We start from the raw sequence: 23,371 nt of genomic DNA, 5'->3' as shown, positions 1-23,371 counted from the left end.
TAGTCAAGCAGCACTCCCTCCGCTGGCGGTCGACGTCGTTCCTTCAGGCACCTAATACAGGTGCTGGATCAGATGGTGGTGTCAATGGAAGCATTCCCTTGCCCAGTTCCATCTGCGTCCTCTACGCCTGGATATTTTCCGCTGTTGGAACAGGCGGACTTCCTCCTTCCACGGGGCGGTGGCTTTGCCACAGACCAGGGGCTCATTTCAATGGTGGCATCGTCCCCTCTGTCTCAGGGACGCTCCTTTTTGGCTCCGTCCCGGGTGATCCTCACCAAGATGCTACTCTATCCGGCTGGGGAGCAGTATATCTCCACCATGGAGCGCAGGGCACTTGGACTCTGTCCGAATCAGCCCTCTGGATCAATGTGCTGGAAATCAGAGCTGTGTTTCTAGCTCTCTAAGCCTTTCACCATCTGTTGGCAGCCAGGCACATTCGAGTCCAGTCAGACAACGCTACAGCGTTTGCCTACATCAACCTCCAGGGCGGGGCACTCAGCCGCCTGGCAATGTTGGAGGTTCATCGCATTCTTCAGTGGACGGAGGGCTCCTAGTCCACCATATCCACAGCCCACATCCTAGACGTGGGAAACTGGGAGGCAGATTGTTTCTGCCGTCAAACCGTGGCTCCACGATCCTCAGGTTTTTGCGGCAGACGCACTGGTTCGAGTTTGGTCCCAGCTTCGTCTGTCCTACGTGTTTCACCCTCTAGTTCTTGCCCAGAGTCCTGCGCAAGATCAGAAGGAAAGGGCCGTCGGGTCATTCTCATTACTCCAGACTGACCCAGGCAAGCTTGGTACCCTGACCTGCTCCGTCTGTCCGTAGAGGTGCCATAGCATCTCCCGGACTGTCCAGATCTTCTCTCACGAAATCCGTCCTTCCGCCAGAGCCTACGGCTCTCAGTTTGACGGCGTGGCGTTTGAGTCATGGATCTTGCTGACTTCTGGTATCCCTCCTGAAGTCATCTCCACTATGACTCGAGCTCGGAAGTATCCTTGGCCTTTTGGCCTTGCCGTCCCTCCTGTCCCCTCTGCAGTCCGGTCTGCAGCTAGGACTATCCCTCAATTCCCTTAAGGGACAGCTCTCGGCTCTGTCAGTGTTGTGCCAGCGGCGTATCGCCCGGCTGGCCCAGGTGCGCTCCTTCATGCAGGGCGCATCTCATCATTCCGCCCTACCGGCGGCCCTTGGAGCCCTGGGACCTTAATTCGGTCCTCATAGCTTCCGGAACCCCCCCTTTGAGCCTCTTAGGGAGGTTTCCTTGTTTAGTCTTTCACAGAAAGTGGTCTTTCTAGTGGCCATGACTTCCCTCAAGGGAGTCTCTGTTTTGGCTGCACTCTCTTCGGAGTCCTCCCTTCATCAAGTCAAGGTGGTTCTCCGTCCGACTCCGGACTTTCTCCCTAAGGTGGTTGCTGCCACCTTAACCGGGGCATTTTCCCTGCCTTCCTTTTGTCCGGCTCCTGTTCATCGCTTTGAAAGGGCGTTGAATATTCTGGATCTGGTGCGGGCGCTCCGGATCTATGTGTCTCGCACCGCTGTTCTTAGGCGGCGCATCTCTCTTTTGTGCTGGCCGCTGGTCAGCGTAAGGGCCTTTCGGCATTTAAGCCGACCCTAGCTCGTTGGTTTAGGTCGGCCATTTCCGATACCTACCAGTGTACTCAAGTGCCTCTCCCGCTGGGGATCAAGGCACACTTGACCAGAGCTGTCGGTGCCTCTTAGGCTTTCAGGCACAGGCTACGGCTCAGCAGGTCTGTCAGACTGCCACTTGGACTAGTCTGTATACTTTTTCGTAGCACTACCAAGTGCACGCTCTTGCTTCGGCAGATGTCAGCTTGGGCAGACGCATCCTTCGGACGGCTGTCGCCCATTTGTGAAGTTAGGTTTCGCCTACTTCTCAGTTTTTCTGTTTATTCCCGCCCATGGACTGCTTTAGAACGTCCCATGGTCTGGGTCTCCCATAAGGAACGATGAAGAAAAAGAGAATTTTGTTACTTACCGTAAATTCTTTTTCTTATAGTTCCGACATGGGAGACCCAGCACCCTCCCTGTTGCCTGTTGGCAGGTTTCTTTTTCCGTGTGTTATCACTGGCTGTTGTTGTAGACAGAGGTTCCGGTTGTTCTGGGTTTTGCTCTGTCTCTACTTGTGGGTGGATGTCCTCCTTCAGCTTTTGCACTAAACTGGCTAGGACTGGCTACCAGGGGGTGTATATGCTAGGAGGGAGGAGCTACACGTTTGAGTGTAGTACTTTGTGTGTCCTCCGGAGGCAGAAGCTATACACCCATGGTTTGGGTCTCCCATGTCGGAACTATAAGAAAAAGAATTTACGGTAAGTAACAAAATTCTCTTTTCTTTGTCGCTCCTTATTGGGAGACCCAGACAATTGGGTGTATAGCTTATGCCTCCGGAGGCCACACAAAGTATTACACTAAAAGTGTAAAGCCCCTCCCCTTCAGCCTATACACCCCCCGTACTGCTACGGGCTCATCAGTTTTTATGCTTTGTGCGAAGGAGGTCAGACATGCACGCATAGCTCCACAGCTTAGTCAGCAGCAGCTGCTGACTATGTCGGATGGAAGAAAAGAGGGCCCATAACAGGGCCCCCAGCATGCTCCCTTCTCACCCCACTCTTGTCGGCGGTGTTGTTAAGGTTGAGGTATCCATTGCGGGTACGGAGGCTGGAGCCCACATGCTGCTTTCCTTCCCCATCCCTCAATTAGGGCTCTGGGTGAAGTGGGATCTTTTCGGTCTCCAGGCACAGGAGACCGTGCTCCATCCACAGCTCCTGAGGACCATGCTGGATAGGAGCCGAGTATCGTTCAGGGACATGGCCCTGCTACTTTGAGACCGATTAAGCGAGCTCGCTATGATATCCCCTCGACATCATCACAATGTTCAGGGTCTCAGCGAGAGGACTCTCTGTATGATGAAGCGGAGGTAGCTGATCAGGATTCTGATCCTGAAGCCGCTCTCAACCTTGATACTCCTGATGGGGACGCCATAGTGAATGATCTTATTGCGTCCATAAATCAAATGTTGGATATTTCTCCCTCAGCTCCTCCAGTGGAGGAGTCAGCTTCTCAGCAGGAGAAATTCCGTTTCAGGTTTCCCAAGCGTACAAAGAGTATGTTTCTGGACCACTCTGACTTCAGAGAGGCAGTCCAGAAACACCGAGCTTGTCCAGATAAGCGTTTTTCCAAGCGCCTTAAGGATACACGTTACCCTTTTCCCCCCTGACGTGGTCAAGGGCTGGACTCAGTGTCCCAAGGTGGATCTTCCAATCTCCAGACTTGCGGCTAGATCCATAGTTGCAGTGGAAGATGGAGCTTCACTCAAGGATGCCACTGACAGACAGATGGAGCTCTGGTTGAAATCCATCTATGAAGCTATCGGCGCGTCTTTTGCTCCAGCATTCGCAGCCGTATGGGCACTCCAAGCTATCTCAGCTGGTCAGGCGCAAATTGACGCACTCACACGTACGTCTGCGCCGCAGGTGGCGTCTATAACCTCTCAAACGTCGGCATTTGCGTCCTACGCTATTAATGCTGTCCTGGACTCTGCGAGCCGTACGGCGGTTGCAGCCGACAATTCGGTGGCAATACGCAGGGCCTTGTGGCTGCGGGAATGGAAGGCAGATTCGGCTTCCAAAAAGTGCTTAACTGGATTGCCATTTTCTGGCGACCGTTTGTTTGGTGAGAGATTGGATGAAATCATCAAACAATCCAAGGGAAAGGAAACATCCTTACCCCAGGCCAAACCAAAAACACCCCAACAGAAGACGGGACAGTCGAGGTTTCGGTCCTTTCGGGGTGCGGGCAGGTCCCAATTCTCCTCGTCCAAAAGGCCTCAGAAGGATCAGAGGAACTCCGACGCATGGCGGTCTAAATCACGCCCTCCAGGCGGTTCCGGATGGAATCCCTCCGCTCCGTCATCGCCTCAATATCCCAAGGAGATTTCCTAGCATCGATCGATATCAAGGATGCTTATCTCCACGTACCAATTGCTCCAGAGCATCAGCGCTTCTTGCGCTTCGCCATAGGAGACGAACACCTTCAGTTCGCGGCACTGCCGTTCGGCCTGGCGACAGCCCCAAGGGTTTTCACCAAGGTCATGGCTACAGTAGTTGCGGTCCTCCACTCTCAGGGTCACTCAGTGATACCTTACTTAGACGATCTGCTTGTCAAGGCACCCTCCCGAGTGGCATGCCAACACAGCCTCAACGTTACTCTGGAGATTCTCCAGAGTTTCGGGTGGATCATCAATTTTCCAAAGTCAAATCTGACACCGGTCCAATCGCTGACATATCTTGGCATGGAGTTTCATACTCTTCCAGCGATAGTGAAGCTTCCGCTGGACAAACAGCGTTCACTACAGACAGGGGTGCAATCTCTCCTTCAAGGTCGGTCACACCCCTTGAGGCGCCTCATGCACTTCCTGGGGAAGATGGTGGCAGCAATGGAAGCAGTCCCTTTCGCGCAGTTTCACCTGCGTCCACTTCAATGGGACATCCTACGCAAGTGGGACAGGATGCCGACGTCCCTAGACAGGAACGTTTCCCTCTCTCAGGCAACCAAAGCTTCCCTTCGGTGGTGGGTTCTTCCCACTTCATTATCGAAGGGGAAATCCTTCCTACCCCCATCCTGGGCGGTGGTCACGACGGACGCGAGTCTGTCAGGCTGGGGAGCAGTTTTTCTCCACCACAGGGCTCAGGGTACGTGGACTCAGCAAGAGTCCTCACTTCAGATCAATGTTCTGGAGATCAGGGCAGTGTATCTTGCCCTAAAAGCGTTCCAGCAGTGGCTGGAAGGCAAGCAGATCCGAATTCAGTTGGACAACTCCACAGCGGTGGCTTACATCAACCACCAAGGTGGGACACGCAGTCGGCAGGAAGTCCGGCGGATTCTGCTGTGGGTGGAAGACACAGCATCCACCATATCCGCAGTTCACATCCCGGGCGTAGAAAACTGGGAAGCAGACTTTCTCAGTCGCCTGGGCATGGACGCAGGGGAATGGTCCCTTCACCCGGACGTGTTTCAGGAGATCTGTTGCCGCTGGGGGATGCCGGACGTCGACCTAATGGCGTCACGGCACAACAACAAGGTCCCAACATTCATGGCTCGATCTCAAGATCACAGAGCTCTGGCGGCAGACGCCTTAGTTCACGATTGGTCGCAGTTTCGGCTTCCTTATGTGTTTCCTCCTCTGACACTGTTGCCCAGAGTGTTACGCAAAATCAGGGCCGACTGTCGCCGCGTCATCCTCGTCGCTCCAGACTGGCCGAGGAGGTTTTGGTACCCGGATCTGTGGCATCTCACGGTCGGCCAACCGTGGGCACTGCCAGACCGACCAGATTTGCTATCTCAAGGGCCGTTTTTCCATCTGAATTCTGCGGCCCTCAACCTGACTGTGTGGCCATTGAGTCCTGGATCCTAGTGTCTTCAGGATTATCTCAAGAGGTCATTGCCACTAGGAGACAGGCTAGGAAACCTACGTCCGCCAAGATCTACATTTCTCGTACGGCGCCCCTGCGCCGCTCGGATGCACTCTTTGTCCTTGTCGCTGGCCAGCGTGAAGGGACACAAGCTTCCAAGTCAACCCTGGCTCGGTGGATCAAGGAACCAATTCTCGAAGCTTACCGTTCCTCGGGGCTTCCGGTTCCCTCAGGACTGAAGGCCCATTCTACCAGGGCCGTGGCAGCGTCCTGGGCCTTGCGACACCAGGCTACGGCTCAGCAGGTGTGTCAGACAGCTACCTGGTCGAGCCTGCACACTTTCACGAAGCACTATCAGGTGCATACCTATGCTTCGGCAGATGCCAGCCTAGGTAGGCGAGTCCTTCAGGCGGCAGTTGCCTACCTGTAGGACGGAGCCGTTACGGCTCTATTATGAGGTATTATTTACCCACCCAGGGACTGCTTTTGGACGTCCCAATTGTCTGGGTCTCCCAATAAGGAGCGACAAAGAAGAAGGGAATTTTGTTACTTACCGTAAATTCCTTTTCTTCTAGCTCCAATTGGGAGACCCAGCACCCGCCCCTGTTTTTGTATAACACATGTTGTTCATGTTAAATGGTTTCAGTTCTCCGATATTCCTTCGGATTGAATTTACTTTAAACCAGTTTATAATTTTTTCCTCCTTCGGGCTTTTGCACCAAAACTGATGAGCCCGTAGCAGTACGGGGGGTGTATAGGCTGAAGGGGAGGGGCTTTACACTTTTAGTGTAATACTTTGTGTGGCCTCCGGAGGCATAAGCTATACACCCAATTGTCTGGGTCTCCCAATTGGAGCTAGAAGAAGAAGGGAATTTTGTTTACTTACCGTAAATTCCTTTTCTTCTAGCTCCTATTGGGAGACCCAGACAATTGGGTGTATAGCTTCTGCCTCCGGAGGCCACACAAAGTATTACACTTTAAAAAGTGTAACCCCTCCCCTCTGCTATACACCCTCCCGTGCATCACGGGCTCATCAGTTTTGGTGCCAAAGCAGGAAGGAGGAAACTTATAAATTGGTCTAAGGTAAATTCAATCCGAAGGATGTTCGGAGAACTGAAACCATGACCCAAAAGAACAATTCAACATGAACAACATGTGTACACAAAAGAACAACAGCCCGAAGGGAACAGGGGCGGGTGCTGGGTCTCCCAATAGGAGCTAGAAGAAAAGGAATTTACGGTAAGTAAACAAAATTCCCTTCTTCTTTGTCGCTCCATTGGGAGACCCAGACAATTGGGATGTCCAAAAGCAGTCCCTGGGTGGGTAAAAGAATACCTCGATAAAAAGAGCCGAAAAACGGCCCCCTCTTACAGGTGGGCAACTGCCGCCTGAAGGAGTCGCCTACCTAGGCTGGCATCTGCCGAATCATCGGCATGCACCTGATAGTGTTTCGTGAAAGTGTGCAGACTCGACCAGGTAGCCGCCTGACACACCTGCTGAGCCGTAGACTGGTGTCACAATGCCCAGGAAGCACCGACGGCTCTGGTAGAATGGGCTTTCAGCCCTGCAGGAATCGGAAGCCCAAAAGAACGGTAGGCTTCAAGAATCGGTTCCTTGATCCACCGAGCCAAGGTTGACTTGAAAACCTGAAATCCCTTACTCTGGCCCGCGATAAAGACAAGAGCGCATCGGGCCGGCGCAGGGGCGCCGTGCGAGAAATGTAGAGCCGGAGTGCTCTCACCAGATCTAATAAATGCAAATCCTTTTCACATTGGTGAACTGGATGCGGACCCAAAGAGAGTAAGAAGATATCCTGATTGAGATGAAACGGGGATACCTTAGGGAGAAAGTCCGGGACCGGACGTAGAACCACCTTATCCTGGTGAGACACCAGGAAGGGGGCTTTGCCTGACAGCGCTGCTAGCTCAGACACTCTTTTGAGTGATGTGACTGCCACTAGAAAGGCTACCTTTTGCGAAAGGCGAGATAGAGAGATCCCGCATCGGCTCGAAAAGTGACTTCTGAAGAGTCGTCAGCACCCTGATAAGATCCGAGGGTGCTAACGGACGCTTGTAAGGTGGGACTATGTGGCCAACCCCCTGCAGGAACGTGCGGACCTGCGGAAGCCTGGCTAGACGCTTTTGAAAAAACACGGAAAGCGCCGATACTTGTCCCTTGAGAGAGCCGAGAGACAAGCCCTTGTCCATTCCAGATTGAAGGAAAGAAGAAAAGTGGGCAAGGCAAACGGCCAGGGAGTAAACCCTGAGTCAGAGCACCAGGATAAGAAGATCCTCCAAGTCCTGTGATAGATCTTGGCGGACGTTGGTTTCCTGGCCTGTCTCATGATGGCAATGACGTCTGGAGATATCCCTGATGACGCTAGGAGCCAGGACTCAATGGCCACACAGTCAGGTTTAGGGCCGCAGAATTCAGAAGGAAAAATGGCCCTTGAGACAGCAAGTCTGGTCGGTCTGGGAGTGCCCACGGTTGACCCACCGTGAGGTGCCACAGATCCGGGTACCACGATCACCTCGGCCAGTCTGGGCGACGAGGATGGCGCGGCGACAGTCTGACCTGATCTTGCGTAACACTCTGGGCAGTAGTGCCAGAGGAGGAAATACATAAGGCAGTCGAAACTGCGACCAGTCCTGAAGTAGCGCGTCTGCCGCTAGAGCTCTGTGATCCGTGGACCGAGCCATGTATGCCGGGACTTTGTTGTTGTGCCAAGACGCCATTAGATCGACGTCCGGCGTTCCCCAGCGGCAACAGATCTCTAGAAACACGTCCGGGTGAAGAGACCATTCTCCTGCGTCCATGCCCTGGCGACTGAGAAAATCTGCTTCCCAGTTTTCTACGCCCGGGATGTGAACTGCGGAGATGGTGTAGGCTGTGGCTTCCGCCCACAGCAGAATCCGCCGAACTTCTCGGAAGGCTTGAAGACTGCGAGTGCCGCCCTGGTGGTTGATGCACACAACCGCCGTGGCGATGTCCGACTGAATTCGGATCTGCCTGCCCTCCAGCCACCGCTGGAACGCCTTTAGGGCTAGATACACTGCCCTTATCCAGAACATTGATCTGAAGGGAGGACTCTGTCGGAGTCCAGGCTCTCTGAGCCGAGTGGTGGAGGAAGACCGCTCTCCACACTGACCGACTCGCGTCCAATTGTGACCACAGCCCCGGCTGGGGGCCGGAAGGATTTTCCCTTCGCCCAGGAAGTGGAAAGAAAGAGAGACGTTCTTGTCTAGGGACGTCGACCTCCTGTCACATTTGTGGTGTCCGATAGAAGCGGACGCAGACGAAACTGCGCAAGGGAACTGCCTCCCTTTTTGCCACCATCTTCCTTAGAAGGTGCATGAGGCGCCTCAAGGGGTGTGACTGGGCCCGAAGGAGAGAGTGCACCCCTGCCTGTAGTGAACGCTGATTATGCAGCGGAAGCTTCACTATCGCTGAGAGAGTATGAAACTCCATCCCGTAAGTCAGTGATTGGGTCGGTGTCAGTTTTGACCTTAGAAATTTGATGATCCACCCGAACCCCTGGAGAGTCTCCAGAGCAATGGTCAGGTTGTGTTGACATGCCACCCAGGAGGGTGTCTTGACTAGAAGATCGTCTAGGTAAGTGATCACCGAGTGGCCCTGTCCCCAATGGCGAAACGCAGGAAACGTTGATGCTCTGGTGCAATCGGCACATGGAGATACGCATCAATGATGTCGATTGATGCTAGGAAGTCTCCTTGTGCCATCGAGGCGATGACAAGCGGAGAGATTCTATCCGGAACCGTCAGGTTCTCACATGTCTGTTGAGCAGTGTGAAGTCCAGAACGGGGCGGAATGATCCGTCCTTTCTTGGTACCACGAACAAGTTGGAGTAAAAACCGCGACTACATTCTTGAAGGGGAACGGGTAACGCAACTCCTCCTGCCTTCAGAGTGTTCACCGCCTGAAAACGTGCATCAGCTCGCTTGGAGGGCGGAGATGTTGTGAAGAAACGAGTCGGAGGACGAGAACTGAGCTCTATCCTGTAACCGTGAGACAGAATGTCTCTCATCCAACGGTCTTGGACATGTGGAGACCGCTCCCCTGACCTGGACCACCATGCAGAAGAGTTTCTCTGGCTCTTCTGTAGCCTGTTGGACGATGAGATGGGGACCTAGCTGAGGGTGCTAAGGTCACTTTGGTATGGGCTGGGTAAGCACGAGTCCATTCCTTTGGAATGCTCAATCGATTCATCCAATTGTGCGCCAAACAATCGGTCGCCAGAAAATGGCAAACCGGACAAGAGCGTCTTGGAAGCAGAGACTGCCTTCCATTCTCGTAGCCACATGGCCCTGCGGACTGCCACCGGATTGGCAGATGCTACCGCTGTACGGCAAGCCGAGTCCAGGACAGCATTCATGGCGTAGGATGAAAATACCGACGCCTGGGACGTCGAAGACGCTAATTGCGGAGCAGAGTATGACCGCATTAATCTCAGACAGAGCAGCTGAGATAGCCTGGAGTGCCCACACTGCTGCAAAGGCTGGGGCAACGGACGCGCCTATGGCTTCATAGATGGATTTCATTAGGAGCTCAATCTGCCTGTCCGTGGCATTCTTGAGCGTTGAACCGTCAGCCACTGCTACTACGGATCTAGCCGCCCGTCTAGAGACTGGAGGGCCACCTTGGAACACTGAGCCCAACCCTTAACCACGTCAGAGGGGAAGGGATAACGTGTGTTATTAATGCGTTTAGTAAAACGCTTGTCCGGGAAAGCCCTGTGCTTCTGGACAGCATCTCTGAAGCATTGAGAGCCACGTCCGGACAGAGTCCTGGGCTGCAACCTCCGCCTCATCCTCTAGAGAGTCCTCAAGCTGAGACTCTTGATGAAGTCGGGGAAGATTCTAAGCAAGCCCGCTTAGCCGGTCTGGGACTGCAGTCCGTGCCGGAGTCCCCCACGTAATAAGTAGAGGTCCCCCCCAGGAGCCCGCTGCGTCGCGGACCGAGCGGGGCCTGTGAGCGATCCCGCAGTGCCCGGGGCCTGTGTAAGGGGCCGGTCTGGGCTGCAAGCTTCTAGTATCTTAGAAGACCATATGTCCATAGACTGAGCCCTGGATTGTGAAAGTGACTCAGAGAGTTTTTCAGCAAAAGCTGCAAACTCTGTCCCTGCCGTCTGGACAGGGGACGCCGGCGGTTCTACCCGGGCCGAGTCCAACCAGTGCCCCAGGCTCCGCTGAGCGAGTGCCACATGGCCCGAGCAATGCTCACAGTGATCACTGAGTATGTACCGCCGAACTGTGAAGATGCATACAATATTATATATATATATACACAGTTCAGCACTCTAGGTGGCCCAGCCCGATGGGAAGAAGCCACCTGGCTTACCGACCGCTCAAGCAGTGTGTGCTGCTTAAAAACATGGCTGTCGGCGTTTACAGGGGAAGAGGGAGCCGTGGGCGTAACCCCAAAAGTGCGGGAATCTGGAGTCCCGGAGTGAAAAGTGAGGGGGGCGGAGGACAGCCAAGTGTGCTCCAGCCCTCACTGTCGGCGTCAGACCGACCGTCCCGCCCCTCCCCCTGACTGGCAGGTCCGGGGGCGGGAGTTTAAGGCACTAGGCCGCAAAAGCCGGGGGCTAAAGTTAAAAACCTCGGCCGGCCAGCAGGCGCGGTCGGCGCGGTAGTCCCGTACTACCCCCGCAGTCGCCGCCAAGTCTGAGGCCAAGGTGCTCCATGCACCGTCCCCGAGGGGACACTGAGTACCTGTGCGGGGATCTGTGCCGTAGATGATTAGTGAGGGGGGCGGAGGACAGCCCAGTCTGCTCCAGCCCTCACTGTCGGCGTCAGCCCGACCGTCCCGCCCTTCCCCCTGACTGGCAGGTCCGGGGGCGGGAGTTTAAGGCACTAGGCCGCAAAAGCCGGGGGCTAAAGTTGAAAACCGCGGCCGGCCAGCAGGCACGGTCGGCGCGGTAGTCCCGTACCAACCCCGCAATCGCTGCCAAGTCTAAGTCCAAGGTGCTCCATGCACCGTCCCTAAGGGGACACTGAGTACCTGTGCGGGGGCCATGGAGTGAATAGTGAGGGGGGCGGAGGACAGCCAAGTGTGCTCCAGCCCTCACTGTCGGCGTCCGACCGACCGTCCCGCCCTACCCCCTGACTGGCAGGGCCGGGGGCGGGAGTTTAAGGCACTAGGCCGCAAAAGCCGGGGACTAAAGTTAAAACCGCGGCCGGCAAGCAGGCGCGGTCGGCGCGGTAGTCCCGGCGTCATACCAATCACTGCAGTCGCTGCAGCGTCTGAGGCCAAGGTGCTTCATGCACCGTCCCCAAGGGGACACAGAGTACCTGTAGATGCAGGGCCCTGTCCCTGATGATACTCAGTCTCCTGTCCGTCAGATTCCCTCAGGGGCTGCGGAGGGAGCCCGGTCCCAGTGCCTGGATGACCGGATAGGATCCCACTTCTCCCAGAGCCCCTAAGGGATGGGGAAGGAAAACTGCATGTGGCTCCAGCCTGTGTACCCGCAATGGGTACCTCAACCTTAACAACACCGCCGACTCAGTGGGGTGAGAAGGGAGCATGCCGGGGGCCCTGTGAGGGGCCCTCTTTTCTTCCATCCGATAAAATCAGCAGCTGCTGCTGACTAAAATGGGAGCATGAGTGCATGTGTGCCTCCTTCAACACCAAGCATAAAACTGATGAGCCCGTGATGCACGGGAGGGTGTATAGCAGAGGGGAGGGGTTACACTTTTTAAAGTGTAATACTTTGTGTGGCCTCCGGAGGCAGAAGCTATACACCCAATTGTCTGGGTCTCCCAATGGAGCGACAAAGAAAAGGAATTTACGGTAAGTAAACAAAATTCCCTTCTTTTCTCCATTGCAGATCTAGCAGTTATACAGAGCTCATTAATATGCTGGACTACCTGTAGCAGCCAAGTAGTCCTGTAATGATAATCTACTGCTGATTAAACAATGATTTTATCAAAACTACACTAAGCAGCCCAATAAGTGACACATTGCTGGAATCAGGATCTCTGCCCCTACGTTTTGCTGCTCCCATTAGCTGGCAAAAACCTGGTGACAGATTCCCTTTAATGTTGTCAGAGGCCAGCATCTCATAGAAAACTGCAGCAGACGGGGCCTTAGATAGATGGGTCCTTATAGTGGACGGATGTGACGTTATTCTTCCGGTCTGAGTCCGTTTAGCCTTGTACACAACAGTGTTTCCCCACAGAATTGGCATCTGTAGTAGCAGCCGTCTTATCTATTTTGTGCATACACAACCATTTCCGCGACACAATAGCGGGGGATGCCGATGGCTTAGCATAGCAGTCGAGGGGGACTCAGTGTTCATAATGATGTAAAGCCCAGCCACAAAGTCTAAGTGGATTTAGAAAACCTAAACCAAACAAAAAAACACTGGTATAAAAAAAAAAAAATAGTAATAATAAAAAAAATTGATATCTCCATAAGAGTCAGATCTGTCAATATATAAAATTCTAATGATAAATCGTAAAGAGAAAAACATTGAAGCACTAGAATTTTGGTTTATCAGTCGTATGAACCAATCAAAGCATCATATTTATCCCTCGCGTACTCTATCGACGAACAAGGAAAAACATTCTGGGTCTCAGAAAGGAACCCCATCAAGACAAACCACCCCACAAAGTAGCAAAATGTAACTTTTTTTTTTTTTTTTTGCTTTTACGCTGGGAACTTTCTCTGGAGCGATGGCGAGAAGTCTCTCTACGCTCTATTTACTTTACTCACAACTTAATCAACAAGAACATTATCATTATAACTAACAGTAGCATAATGACGTAGGCGGGCATGTGACTGGGGCGATCGGAGGAGTAAAATGTGTGATCATGTGGAGGTGAAAACACTAGATCTGTGACCGTTCCTGGGTGAGACGCTCTCTAATCTCATGGGAACAGAAGTGACTCTGAGATTATGGAGTACATTGTGTGACCGATGCACCGGGCACAGATTCTGTGCGGAGACTCGCCCTGTCAGCACTTATCACACAATACTGTTTTCTGCTAAATGGCAATCACAATTTTCTCCTTTATCTGCAAAGAAGAAAAATGTTGCATTTTGATCAAGTTTTTGATGCATTTTTTTAGTACAGATTTGTTACAAAACCGCAAGCGAATCCTGATGCCGCAGTGTCAATGAGAATCCTGAAGCGTAGTGTACACATTGAACATTTTCTCCTTGTAGATTTGGTACAGAAAATAATCTCCAGCATGTAAATTTTGCACACATTGATTTCAAATTGAAAAATGCCGATTTTGTATATATGGAGTCCTCCCTAAAGCCCCCTAATCTGAAAGTAAGGATTAGACCCTTTCTTTGGTGACAAGCAGCTCACAACCTTTCCATTATGTATTTTCTTGCAGAGCAGCAGCAGCAGGAAGTGCCACGCTACCGTTTCCGCAAGAGAGACAAAGTTATGTTTTATGGCCGAAAGATCATGCGTAAGGTATGGATTCCATATTGCGCTTTGGTATCTTTATACAAATCGGTAATAATAATGTACTTTATTTTTTGTTTTTTGAGGGTACTTTCACATTTGCGATAATTACCTTCTGGCGCAATCCGCCCTTTTGGAAAACAGCGGAATCCGTTAACGGATTCCGCTGTTTCCCATAGACTTGTATGGATGACGGATTGTGCCAAAATTATCTGCGTTGCTTCCGCCAGGCGGAAGGAACGCAGCATGTAACGCTTTTTGAGCAGCGGAATCCTTTATTGCTCATCTTTTTTTTTTTCTTAAATCACAGAAACTTTACTTTGTTTCTCGTGGCCGAACGATCAGCTTTTGAGAGCGCTCAGCTGAGCGCCCGGCAGCCGGCTTTTGAGAGCGCTCAGCTGATCACCCGGCAGCCGACTTTTGAGAGCGCTCAGCTGATCACCCGGCAGCCGGCTTTTGAGAGCGCTCAGCTGATCACCCGGCAGCCGGCTTTTGAGAGCGCTCAGCTGATCACTCGGCAGCCGGCTTTTGAGAGCGCTCAGCTGATCACCCGGCAGCCGGCTTTTGAGAGCGCTCAGCTGATAGTTCACAATAGTCTGCCACCGGTAAAAGTGTAAAGAAGAAAAAAAAGCTTTTCGTTGTTTTGTACGATCTGTTGCATCCATTGTGCCATTATATGCAACGCATCCGTTGCATCCGTCACACAACGCAATGTAATGGATACCGTTCAACACAAGTGTGAAACTAGCCTAAGACACACTGGATTATAAAGCGCTTCCCAGATTTAGAAAAAAAAAATGGGGTCAGTCTTCTAATTCGGTGTTTGTCTGACCGGAGGCAACAGCGGTGGTGGAGCGGGGGTGACAGGAGGCAGGGGCAGTCGTGGAGCAGGCCGGTGCAGTGGGTGTCCAAGATGCTCGGTGGCGCTGTGAGGCAGAGAAAACATCCAGGAACTGTCAGCGATGTGGACTTTAAAGAAATGGCGCCAGGAGTCCGTGCGCAGATTGAGTTATCGGCTCAATGACAAGCTGAGATCTCATCTGCGCACGCGCCACCTTCCTTATGTCCACTGCTGGGATATCAATGGGCCAGAGGCGGTGCATGCGCAGATGAGATCTTGAGCCCATTTACGCATGTGCCGATTCCGTGTGCCATTATTTGAAGCCCGCACCGCCGACATCTTCAATATGGCCCCTGCCTAACTGTCCGCAGCACACAGCCCTCAGTGCCTACAGCATTGCCCATGCCCCCTGTCACCATTCTCCACCACCCCCCGGTAAGCTACATTTGGCTTATAAAACACACTCCTCATTTTCCTCCCAAATTTTTGGAACGAAAAGTGCGTCTTATAATCCTAAAAATACAGTAATTCATCTTCAGCCTGTCTCCCCTGTCTCCTGCTGCTGACGGGTTTCTCCTTGTCAGCTCTTACATACACCAGGCAGGAAAACAGACTCAAACTACATCTCATTGGATACACTGGACATTCTACACACAGTATAGGGAGTCCGTGTGATTCGGGGGGGGCTGTATAACTGCAGCCAATTATTGTGGGGTCTCGCCTATTATGTCACTAGGTTATATACTGGAAAGTATTACATTGCATTTTTACTTGCATGATAGCGGGTTTTACTGCACCCATTGTCTAGCCCCTCTGTTCATAGGGGTGTGCCGTATAATCTGTATTCCTCCCACCATTATCTCTGATCAGATGAGCGGAATCACGCTGCCAATATTGCAGTTCATACAGGAGAAAAGGCAATCAGCCCATAGGGTCGCCCCTTAATTAGAAGATTAGGGGTCCGCTTAGTGAGTGCATTTGCATCCATGGCCATTATTTTAGAAAGACAATAGATTTCCTGATTTGAAGAAGACTCCGTCGTGACAGATCCGAATCATTATGCGGAAAAGAAGGGATTTATTTGGCTAAGATTGTAATAAAATGTCCTGTGAAGTGTTCCTGGAATGACAGGACATAATTTAATGATTTTTATCATCGGTTTATCTCGCAAAACAGAGGCTGGGCAGAGCCTCCGAATAAGATTTATTACAAAGTGTCTTGTCCTATAATTGCTTTATTACCTGCCTGATCCTTGACATTCTGTGCGGTATTAGTGAGATCTCCCGGTGACATTTATAAGCACAACCCATGTATTAGAGGCTCTCTGGGAGGCCATTCAGTTGTACAGTAATGCACCATTATTCAGTAAACCTCTCTAGTTCCTATATAGAGATAATTACTTACATAGTTCTCTAGTCCCTTCCACGACAGCATAGGAGGTTGTCTCTCCACGCCCTAATTGGGACAGGAAGTTCAAGAGGCTTAAAAGGACCCTCCCACCTCCCATAGCCAGTGTCTTTCCTGTCCCCATGGGGCATGGAGAGGTTTTTATTTTTCTCCTATGCTGTGGTGGCCGGCGAACTACAGTATAATTTTTTTTTTTTTTTTTTCCCCTGTTACCTTAAGCCGGACAGCATCGGTCGGGCCTTCACCGCTCCTCCCTTGCTGTTCCCTCACGCTGTGGGGGACCGCTGCTCCAGCCTTCCGGAACCTCCGCTGGGGTGATGCAGGCTGTTGAGCTCCCCGGCCGGCGTCCTCCCTGAGCCGCCGGCCGCTTCCTGCATGCACGCTGCCGGAGCGATCCGGAAGTGCTCCCGGGGGCGGGACTTCCGGTCTTGCGGACTTCCGGTCGAGCGCTTCCGGTTTGCTGAGGCAGCGTGGAGGACACGCCGACGGTGACTTGGCCTGTCCAGGACCGAATGCGGGAGGCGGGGAACGAATACCGTCACTGGGAGGGGCAGGCCCTTTTGCATAAGGGCTGCCGCTAAGACGTCAGATCATGGTAAGCAACCGTGCTCCCAGTCATGTCTTCCGCTGCAGCTGCATCTGCAGAACCCAGTGTGCCCCCTGCTACTGTAAGTATGGAGGGGGATGGTCCCTCAGACATAGGTCTCAGTCAGTTGATTTATGGTTCTCTGGTCTGTGTTTTCTAGGAGGACAAGGCCACCAAGAAAACTGACAGAAATGAAAAATCAGAGAAGCCTGAGAAGTCAGAAAAGGCTGACAAGTCCGATAAACCTGATAGACCTGACAGAATGGAAAAAATTAAAAAATGTCCTATCTGTATAAAAAAGCTCCCTGCAGTATGGGATAAAAAGCTTTGCCAACAATGTACGGACCAGATTATTAGGGCCGAACAACCGTCCCTGATAGACGAGTTGCGGTCCATGATGAAACAGGAGATTAGGGCTTCTCTGGCCTCCCTTCCTGTTCCTGACCCTGCTCCTGACCCTGCTCCTGACCCTGACCCTGCTCCTGGACCCTGCTCCTGGACCCTCTCCTCCAAAAAAGAGGAGACTCCAGTCGACCCCGTCTGATCAGGAGGATGCGGATTCCACCTCTGAGGGTCCTGATGAAGGATTTCCCTCTGGGGGGTCTGACCAGTCCTTTCTGTTTCCCTCTGAAGATTTGGGGGATCTTATTGGGGCAGTTCGGAGCACTATGGGATTAGAGGAAGTACAGTCGCTTCCCTCAATCCAGGACGAAATGTTTGCTGGCCTGAAGTCAGTCAAACAGTTAGGATTCCCAGTTCATACCAATATTTTGGATATTGTCTCTCAAGAATGGGAATTTCCTGAGAGACGGGTACGGAGTGACCCTAGACGCCGGTTTCCTCTGGAACCTTCTGGATTACATTGGGAGGTCCCAAGAGTAGACGTTCAGGTGGCTAGGGTAGCTAAGCAAACGGCTCTTCCCTTTGAAGATACTTCCCAACTGAAGGATCAGATGGATAGGAAGGTGGAAGGCCTGATGAAGCGATCCTGGGAGGCATCGTCTTCTTCTATTCAGGCTAACATTGCCTCCACCTGTGTATCCAGGTCCTTAATTAGGTGGTTGGACCAGTTGGAGGCTCATATTTCCCAGGGGACCCCTAGGGAGGAATTACTGGAATCCCTTCCCTTGCTTAGGAAGGCCACCAGTTTTTTGGCAGATACCTCGGTGGAATCTGTCCGCCTGGCGGCCAGGACCTCGGTTCTTTCTAACTCTGCCAGACGTGCCCTCTGGCTTAAGGCCTGGAGCGGAGACTCCACCTCCAAAATGAGGCTTTGCTCCCTTCCGTTTAAAGGGGATTTGGTGTTTGGGCCTGCCCTGGATGAGATTCTGGACAAGGCGACCGATCGTAAGGCCTTGCCCGATCCTAGACCCAACAGGAAGCGGTCCTTTCGTCCCTCGATGCCTCAGGCCTCCCAGCCCAGAGGGAAAGGGAAGGCAGGCAGGTGGAGCTATCCCAAGGGTAGAGGGAGAAACATCCTTATCCCTTCCCATCAGCAACGTCCTCAGCAGGACAAACAGTGACTCGGCCCGGGTGGGGGGACGACTCTCGGCGTTTCTTCCCCAGTGGCGATCCATAACCACTTGCCAATGGGTTCTGAAGATCGTCTCGGAAGGTCTCCTCATAGAATTCCTCTCCCCCCCTCGTCCGGGTCTCCGAGTCACTGCTCTGGCGTCGCAGGTTTCACAGGCTCTGTTGTACTCAAAGATTATAGAGCTAATGCACTCGGGGGTCGTTTCCCCAGTCCCGAGTCAGGAAGAAGGGATAGGACACTACTCCCGCCTCTTCCTTGTCAAGAAGCCATCCGGCGACGTCCGGATTATCATCAATTTAAAACGTCTAAACCGTCAGGTCAGGTACCGGCGGTTCAAGATGGAGTCAGTAAAATCAGCTATTCCCCTGATAGGTCTACACCACCAGATGGCCTCTATAGATCTGAAAGACGCCTACTTCCATGTACCCGTCCATCCGGGGCACAGGCAATACCTCAGGTTTGCGGTGCTACACGGGGAGGAAGTGCTTCATTTCCAATTCAATGTACTTCCCTTCGGGATCTCCTCGGCTCCAAGGATCTTTTCAAAGATCATGGCAGAGGTGGTCGCCTTCATAAGATTGCAGGGTATCTGTCTGGTTCCATATTGGACGACTTTCTTCTCATGGCTCCATCTGCTCCAACCCTCCGGAGCCATGTGGAAAGGTCTTTGGAAATCCTTCGGTCCCTGGGATGGATTCCCAATCTCAAAAAATCACAGTTAACCCCCTCCCCCACTCGGCAGTTTCTCGGAGTGCTGCTGGACTCCGACAGACAGGCATCTTTTCTCCCAGAAGGCCACAGGGTAGCTCTGTTAGCCAAAATATCAAAGCTTTGCAGGCAGGCTCGCCCGACGCTTCGAGCGGCTATGTCAGCTCTGGGTTCCATGACGTCCTGCATTCCCTCAGTCAGGTGGGCTCAGGCCCATTCTCGGTGTCTCCAGGATCATATCCTGGCACATTGGGACAGACTCCCGTGATCCCTAAACAGACGGTTTCGCCTCTCGGGGTCCGTCTCCTCATCCCTTCTCTGGTGGCTGCGTCCCACCAACCTGCAGGTGGGGGTTGCCTGGACTCAGACACCCCTAGTTACACTGACCACAGATGCCAGCCTACGAGGATGGGGGGCAATGGTGGCAAACTCCCCATTTCAAGGGGTCTGGAGTCCTTACATCAGCTCCCAATCCTCCAACTACCGGGAGCTCAGGGCAGTCAGGGAAGCCCTCCTTGCGGCTCAGGACCTCGTCCGGGACTCTCACGTCCTGATGTATTCAGACAATATCACAACAGTGGCACATCTCCGCCATCAGGGCAGTACACGCTCAGGCGCCCTGAAGTCAGTGTCCTCCCGAATCTTTCAATGGGCGGAACAATCTCTGCTCTCCCTCTCTGCGGTCCATCTGAAGGGCTCCCTAAATCTTCAGGCGGATTTCCTGAGTCGTCAGGATGTTCATCCGGGGGAATGGAGTCTGGATCAGGCGGTGTTCTGCTCTCTGGTGGCAAGGTGGGGTGCTCCAGAGGTGGACCTCTTTGCTTCGGCAGGGAATCGCAAGGTCGCAACATATTTCTCCCTGAACCCACGGGACGAGGCGTTAGGGGTAGACGCTTTCTGCCACAAGTGGTCCTTTCGCCTCGCTTACGCGTTTCCCCCTCTTCCTCTTCTCGCAAGGGCCCTGAGGAAGATCAGAGACGAGGGGGTCCCAACTATACTGGTAGCCCCGCTGTGGCCCCGGAGGAGTTGGTACAGCCTGGTCTTGACGCTAGGAATCGACGGGCCAGTCCTATTAGGTTCGGACCCCAGCTTACTGTCACAGGGTCCAATTTTCCATCCGGCTCCCCAGAAACTCAACTTGGCTGCCTGGCTTCTGAGGCCCGGGCACTAAAGGCCCAAGGGCTTTCTGACAAAGTTGTGGCTACCCTACAGAAGAACCGTAAACCTGTAACTAATAGTATTTACAACAAAATCTGGAAGAGATTTTCCTCCTGGTGTGGTTCTCGGCCTCCTGACCCACTTCGGCCTAATATTGCGCAGATTCTGGACTTCCTCCAGAGTGGATTGGACTTAGGCCTTCGGCCTAGCACCCTGAAGGTTCAGGTGTCCGCCCTCAGTGCTGTCTTTGACACGGCTCTGGCAGATCATCGTTGGATCCGTCGGTTCTTTGTGTCCGCTAGTAGGCTCTGTCCACGTCAGAGGGTCCTGATGCCTCGCTGGGATCTCAATGTGGTCCTTACCGGACTATCTCAGTCACCGTTTGAACCTCTGTGCTCTTGTAACATTCGTTCTCTTTCTCACAAGACTGCTTTTCTTGTGGCTATTACGTCTGCTCGCAGAGTCGGAGAACTTCAGGCTTTGTCTATTAGGGAACCTTACCTGACCATCAGAGATGACAGCATTGTTTTTCAGCTGGACCCTTCCTTCCTTCCCAAGGTGGTTTCGGATTTTCACCGTTCTCAGTCCATCGTACTGCCTTCCTTCTGTCAGAATCCTCGGACTCCGGGTGAGGAAGTGTTTCATTCTTTGGATGTCCGTCGGATAGTGTTGCACTACCTGGAGGTTACTGCTTCTTGGCGCCTTGATTCTAACCTGTTCATCCAGCCCTTTGGCCGCAATAAGGGCAAGAAGGTGGCTAAGAGTACCGTCGCCAACTGGATTGTACGGGCAATTAGAGATGCCTACCTCGCTCAGCATCTCTCTCCACCTACTGGATTCACGGCGCACTCCACCAGGGCTACCTCTGTCTCCTGGGCTGAACGGGCAGGGGCCTCCCCTGAGCAGATCTGCAAGGCGGCTACGTGGTCTTCGCTCCATACTTTCACGAAGCATTATCGGTTGGATCTGGATTCCAACAGGGATTTGGCCTTTGGCAGGAGGGTCCTGCAGGCTGTGGTCCCCCCCTAGGTGTCAATTCTTTGGTATTCCTCCTATGCTGTCGTGGAAGGGACTAGAGAAATAAGAATTATTCTTACCGATAATTCGGTTTCTAGGACCTTCCACGACAGCAGGTAATTCCCTCCCCTTTGTATTCATATATTCCTGAATGTGTGGTACTTCTCATATGCTATGGGTTCTTTGTAAGACACTGGCTGTGGGAGGTGGGAGGGTCCTTTTAAACCTCTTGAACTTCCTGTCCCAATTAGGGCGTGGAGAGACAACCTCCTATGCTGTCGTGGTAGGTCCTAGAAACCGAATTATCGGTAAGAATAATTCTTAGGCTATGTGCGCACAGTGCGTTTTTCGCGGCGTTTTTGCGCGTTTTTCGGGTGCGTTTTTGGCCTCAAAACTGCAGGACTTTGCTTCCCCAGCAAAGTCTATGAGTTTTCATTTTTGCTGTCCGCACACATCTGTTTTTTTTACCTGCGTTTTTGAGTTAAAAAAAAAAATGGACATGTCAGTTCTTTCCTGCGTTTTTCTGCGTTTTCCCCCCATGCAATGCATTGGAAAAACGCAGCAAAACGCAGAGATCAAAAACGCAGCAAAACGCAGCCAAAAACGCACCAAATCGCGGCAAAAACGCATGCGTTTTTTGATGCGTTTTTTCGACGCAGGTGCGTTTTTGTGCGTTTTTAGCGGCCAAAAACGCACAAAAACGCAGCGTCAAAAAGACGCAGTGTGCGAACCTAGCCTTATTTTGCATTGTCTGAGTCCAGGATGCTTTACGGTGTGCTGCAAGATGGTAATGGCTCTTATTGCTGTGCAGGTCACCACTCTGCCGAACACCCTGGTGGGGGGCAACACTGTCTCAAGACCACGGATGAGGAAAAGAGTGAGGGTCCTGACTCTGGCTAAAAGGTAAGGAGGTACACTGTATATCAGGGGCTACAATTTTTCTTACCTTGAGAGTCACATTCAGCCCAGAGAGAGGGTCGCAAGCCACATTTTAGAAATCAGAGATGCCCCCTTTTGTGCGCCTTTTGTAAGGGGGCACTTGGGTATGACTACTATGAAGCTCATAATTTTTCAAGTACCCTGAGTGACCCATAGACTGTTGTAATGGCCTGCGTGCCACTTATAAAGTAATAATTCCCCTTAATTGCCCCCCCTGGACAAGTTATATTATCCTAAGTGCCCCTTATAAAATAATCATGCCCTGATCCCAACCTTAACCAGCAATAATTCTCCCTTAGCAATTAATAATCCCAAAGGTTCTCCACCACCCCCCAAACAAAAAAATGAACTCCCCCACTCCCCCCCCCCCCCCTTCCCAAGTGCTGTGGGAACAATTTTGTAAATTCACCTCCCCGTCCAGGAGAGTAAATACGAGCCGCAAACTTTAAGTCAGGGGTCTGCAAGTCATTTGATGTGTTCCCCTGCTTTTAAGGGTTTAGTTGTGGGTCACTTCCCCATCAGGAGGTGAGTAGTACCAATGGTTCAGGTCTATAGGTACCTAGCATGATGTGTGCCCACTCAGCAGGTGTCGTGAAGAAAAAGGTTAGGACTTATTCCTGCCGCATACAGCTACAACGATGACTGCATGTGGTAATTCATCCAATCACAGCACAATCTTGCGGCCTGTGGCTCCCGGGCGCCGGCGGGCCTGTGGCTCCCGGGCGCCGGCGGGCCTGTGGCTCCCGGGCGCCGGCGGGCCTGTGTCTCCCGGGCGCCGGCGGGCCTGTGTCTCCCGGGCGCCGGCGGGCCTGTGTCTCCCGGGCGCCGGCGGGCCTGTGTCTCCCGGGCGCCGGCGGATTAGCTAATCTGATTAAGTCCACACATGTCAGTAATTTATCTAATGAAATGTATTGCAATCCTTTTCTCTTTATTTTTTTCATTATAGAATACTTCGTTTTAAGAAGGAATATCCCACCTTACAGAAGAAAGAGCCCCCTCCTTCCCTCTTGGAAGCCGATCTTACCGAATTTGATGTTAAGAATTCTCACTTGCCGTCGGAGGTCCTGTACATGCTGAAGAACGTGCGGTGAGTTCTGCCGGACGACCTCTTACCCATTCTGTGATCATCGGGTTGCCACATACTTTAAGCCCAGGTCACGTGTTTCCTTCTCTTTTCAAGATCATGAACTTAACATAACATAACAGTATATTAACGTTATTGGAAGAAGAGGACCTTTTTCTTCCTAGTAAATTGCTACATTTGTGTTGTAGCCATATGATCATTACTAAGAACACTGAATGTTGAAACTTTCTA

At 52.3% G+C, this 23,371-nt stretch overlaps 1 protein-coding gene across 5 annotated transcripts in view; it reads left to right on the top strand.

Moving 5' to 3' along the window:
- The window catches only part of PNPLA7 (patatin like domain 7, lysophospholipase), a 207,482-nt gene that overhangs the window by 25,643 nt on the left and 158,468 nt on the right, over positions 1 to 23,371 (top strand). For all 5 annotated transcript variants that reach the window (XM_075324460.1, XM_075324462.1, XM_075324461.1 and 2 more), the window contains 3 exons: positions 13,793 to 13,875; positions 21,929 to 22,020; positions 23,003 to 23,143. In XM_075324460.1, the coding sequence (XP_075180575.1) occupies positions 13,793 to 13,875; positions 21,929 to 22,020; positions 23,003 to 23,143 (316 nt within the window). The remainder of the gene's footprint in view (positions 1 to 13,792; positions 13,876 to 21,928; positions 22,021 to 23,002; positions 23,144 to 23,371) is intronic.

This window comes from Anomaloglossus baeobatrachus, chromosome 9, assembly GCF_048569485.1.
Source record: "Anomaloglossus baeobatrachus isolate aAnoBae1 chromosome 9, aAnoBae1.hap1, whole genome shotgun sequence".
NCBI lineage: Eukaryota > Metazoa > Chordata > Amphibia > Anura > Aromobatidae > Anomaloglossus > Anomaloglossus baeobatrachus.
The sequence above is the reverse complement of the archived record's forward strand: the minus strand, read 5'-3'. Positions and strand labels throughout refer to the sequence as shown.